Genomic DNA, 3,439 nt, shown 5'->3' with positions numbered 1-3,439 from the left:
CTATAAATTATGCAAATCTATGTGTGCATGCGAGTGTCTTTAGAACCTGACTGATCAACTTCAAACTCTGCATGTGTATTGCTGAGGACCAGGGGGAGTACGATGCCCAGTGTGAAGTCGTCGGATCTGTGAAAAATCTGCATATCCCCATATAAGGTCGGATCAGTGGTTGGGCTCTTCATAAATGGGGCATACATGGTAACTGGTGTATTTATACAGCAACTTTATCCAAAGTGCTTTACAAAGTCCATATTTGGGCACCTCCACTTGGTAAGTAGGTTGGAGAGGCTTATTGTTGGTATCAGCCAAAAACAAAGGAGTTAACAATGCGCAAGACCCCTGGGAGATGGAATGCTGAGGTGGAGAGCCACATATCATCAGCTCCCAGTACTTACTGCATGACTTGCTTGCTGCAGCCAAACCATGCTACTCATACACTGAGACGGCAGTGCCCGGGATCGCACCCACCATGACCTTGCGGTCCAAAGACGAAAGCTCTACCGACTGAGCAACCCAGACACTAAAACTACTTGGGCTGACACAGAACTCCATATTTTGGGCATGCCATGTCATCATAGTGAAGACTATTTTCGCAGAATAGGGACGTTAAGATTCATGTGGACAAACTAACACCAAGGATTCCACGGTGCAGTCTAAACTCAACCTGGGATACTCCAAGCAGGTTCTCTCCGTTTCTTTGTCACAGGTTGAGGACAAAGCGACTGACCTTCTCCAGGTATGCTGGTTTGAGGAAGTCCTGCAGTTCACTCTTTTTCGCCCACACAAAAGGAGGAGTTTCGGAAGATGCAGAGAGACTGGCACTGTCGGACAGGATGGCTTTAAAAAAGAAGATCTTGGTTCCCGCGAAGGTCTCAGTGCGCACGGCTCTGGGTACTTTGTGTTTATAGACGCCACAGGGGGTATTACCCAGGAATGTGGCATGCAAGGCAGCCTCTGGTAGACTAGAAGCCAGAGCTCTCTCAGCAGTCTGTCTCAGGGTCTCTCCTGTCTCCCAGCTGATCTGAGGAAGCAACCAATGTTTCTGGTCTCCAACCTTCTGTTCCACCAACAGAACCAGGGAGTCAGCCAAGCAGCGCCCCAATGAAGACATCTTATCTAATTCAGCTCCGGTCCTGGGTTCAGGCGGAAACTGCTTGAGCTTCTGTTCCCAGGCGTCCTCCAGGTCCTGAGCCAACACAATCTCTTCTTCGCCGTGGCGATCCTCCTCTTCCTCATCCGAGTCGTAATAATCATCCGATTGTTTACGCCTCAACCTCTCTGCGTCGTCCAGGAGACGCAGCTCATGGTCAGACAGCAGGCTCTTCTCCAGCTCCTTCTGATACATGAGCTGTGCAAACTGTTCCTCTATGGGATTCTTGTCTTGGGAGATGACAGGGAGTCTCTGGAGACAAACTGAGCCCATTAACTTCCACGGCGACGCAACACTTTCAATTTGATCTTTAGCTTTCAACAAAACGCGGCACACAGAACTTACTGAAACCCGGCGTAACGTTAGTGTTGTGTTACTGATCCTTGTTCTTCCAAAATAATTTACAAAATGCAAACAGTGACTCGCCACCCTGCCACAGGCTGCAGCCATCTTCGTTCTCCTACCCTAGCCCTAAACGTAACACTAAACCTAAACGTTGACATGCAACATTTCAGTAGTTTGCAGAAATGTCATAGTAACATTGTTCTCTGGTAGACATAACACAGATCCTGTCTGTCTGTCTGTCTGTCTGTCTGTCTGTCCTTCCTTCCCAAATAAAGAGTTCCACTCTGACATCATCAATATGATGTCAGTCTTACCCAAACATTGAATGAATTAGGTGTGCTCTGAATTCTATCCTGCACAATATTAAAATTGGCTAACGGGAGGGCAGACGGGCTGGCCGGCGGGTGGACGGACCTCTGATGGTTCCAGTGCAGCTACGCCAAAATATGGAGTATATGTTGTCTAACCTCAATGTGTCGCCATGGCATCAGCCGCAAACAAATCAGTCAGCTCCATATATGGGCACAAAAGGGGGTATGTCCATATATGGGCATATATTGATGACATCAGCAATTTCCATACATGGGCATAAAAGGGACAAGGACTGACAGATACAGCTATCTCTATATATGGGCACAAAAGGGACACAGACAGATGTCGTACTTCTGTTGTCGTGGTCATATTTGGTCACGAATATCAACCCAAACATAATCGGTAGTGATTGTTCTAGAGCTCCATATGGAGCTGACTGATTTGTTTGCGCCTGATGCCATGACGACACATTGAGGTTAGACAACAAACTCCATATTGGTAGCGTAGCTGCATTGGGAACGCCTTATATGGTAGTGACGTGAGCATGAAAATATAAAACCATGACTGTGTGACAAAAGGTTTGGCACTGATCAGTCAAGTGGTTTGCGGGATTAGCTCCGGACAAACAATGAGACATACACACACACACAGACAACAGACCTTCTTATAGATGACTAGTCTCCTAAAGAGCCAGAGTGCCATGCCATAAAAACAAGACAGGGTCTAAAAGTGTGGATCTTGGACGTCATGTGGATGTCTATGACATCAGTCATCCTTTGCATTAGGCCATAGTACGTGGTACCAGACATTTTTCAGCGAACTGTGAGTCGATACTTAATAGTGAAGAGTAAACATATACAATGCTGACTACTGAATGGTCAAGAGAATCCTCAATAGTGTCCTCGCACACGCACACACACACACACACACACACACACACGGAAGGAGTGACTCTATAGAATAGAACGGACAGACGGATGGACTATGGGAGTTTATTAATGTATCTGCAGTGTAAAACTAAATAAACTGAGGAGAGGAGAGGCATTTGGAGCCAGTACTTTCAATGGGAAAGCACCGTTTCAGTGTGAAATGTGTTGTTCAATTGCTTAAGCACAAGGCTAATTTTGTCATAACACTACACTTCAGTTCAGACAATCACACACACACACACACACACACGAAGGAGAACACCTCAGATCAGCAAAATATGCGGTGCGTTGTGAGCTTGTGGATATGCTATTGTTTTAATTGGGCTTAAGTGGTAACTTTTTTGCCACCCTCTAGATTTTTCTGAAATCACGCATCTGCATCCAGCACTACAACGCTGCCTTCCATTTTTGTTGAAGACAACAGGCACAGTAGCTACACTCACCTGCTGCCTTTACATAATTGTGCTTGCAACTGATTGGTGAGTTTACAATAAAGCACCTACAGTAAGTGTCTGTACACCATAAGCCTGTGTTTGATAAATTGGGTCATAGCCTACAGTAGGTGTCGAATTTGAAATGGCAAAGTAGTGACATCATGTTAGATTTCTGTGTCTAATGTAGAGTGTATTTAGTGTTTTGCGAAACCATGTGTGATTTTACGAACAGTAACTTTAATTTCAGTGTTTAAGCTATGTGTTTATGC

General features: G+C 45.5%; 1 protein-coding gene across 1 annotated transcript; it reads right to left on the bottom strand.

Annotated features, from left to right (window-relative positions):
* Positions 1 to 700: 700 nt before the first annotated feature.
* On the bottom strand, positions 701 to 1,600 carry LOC308099516 (large ribosomal subunit protein mL46-like; the record flags this gene model as incomplete). Its single annotated transcript, XM_080448259.1, has 1 exon — positions 701 to 1,600. The coding sequence occupies one exon, from the start codon at positions 1,598 to 1,600 to the stop codon at positions 701 to 703; it is 900 nt and encodes a 299-aa protein (XP_080304385.1).
* Between the last annotated feature and the right edge of the window lie 1,839 nt (positions 1,601 to 3,439).

The sequence above is a fragment of the Gymnoscopelus braueri genome, assembly GCF_963280865.1.
Source record: "Gymnoscopelus braueri genome assembly, chromosome: 13".
Taxonomy (NCBI): domain Eukaryota; kingdom Metazoa; phylum Chordata; class Actinopteri; order Myctophiformes; family Myctophidae; genus Gymnoscopelus; species Gymnoscopelus braueri.
This window is presented reverse-complemented; position numbering and strand designations above follow the sequence as displayed.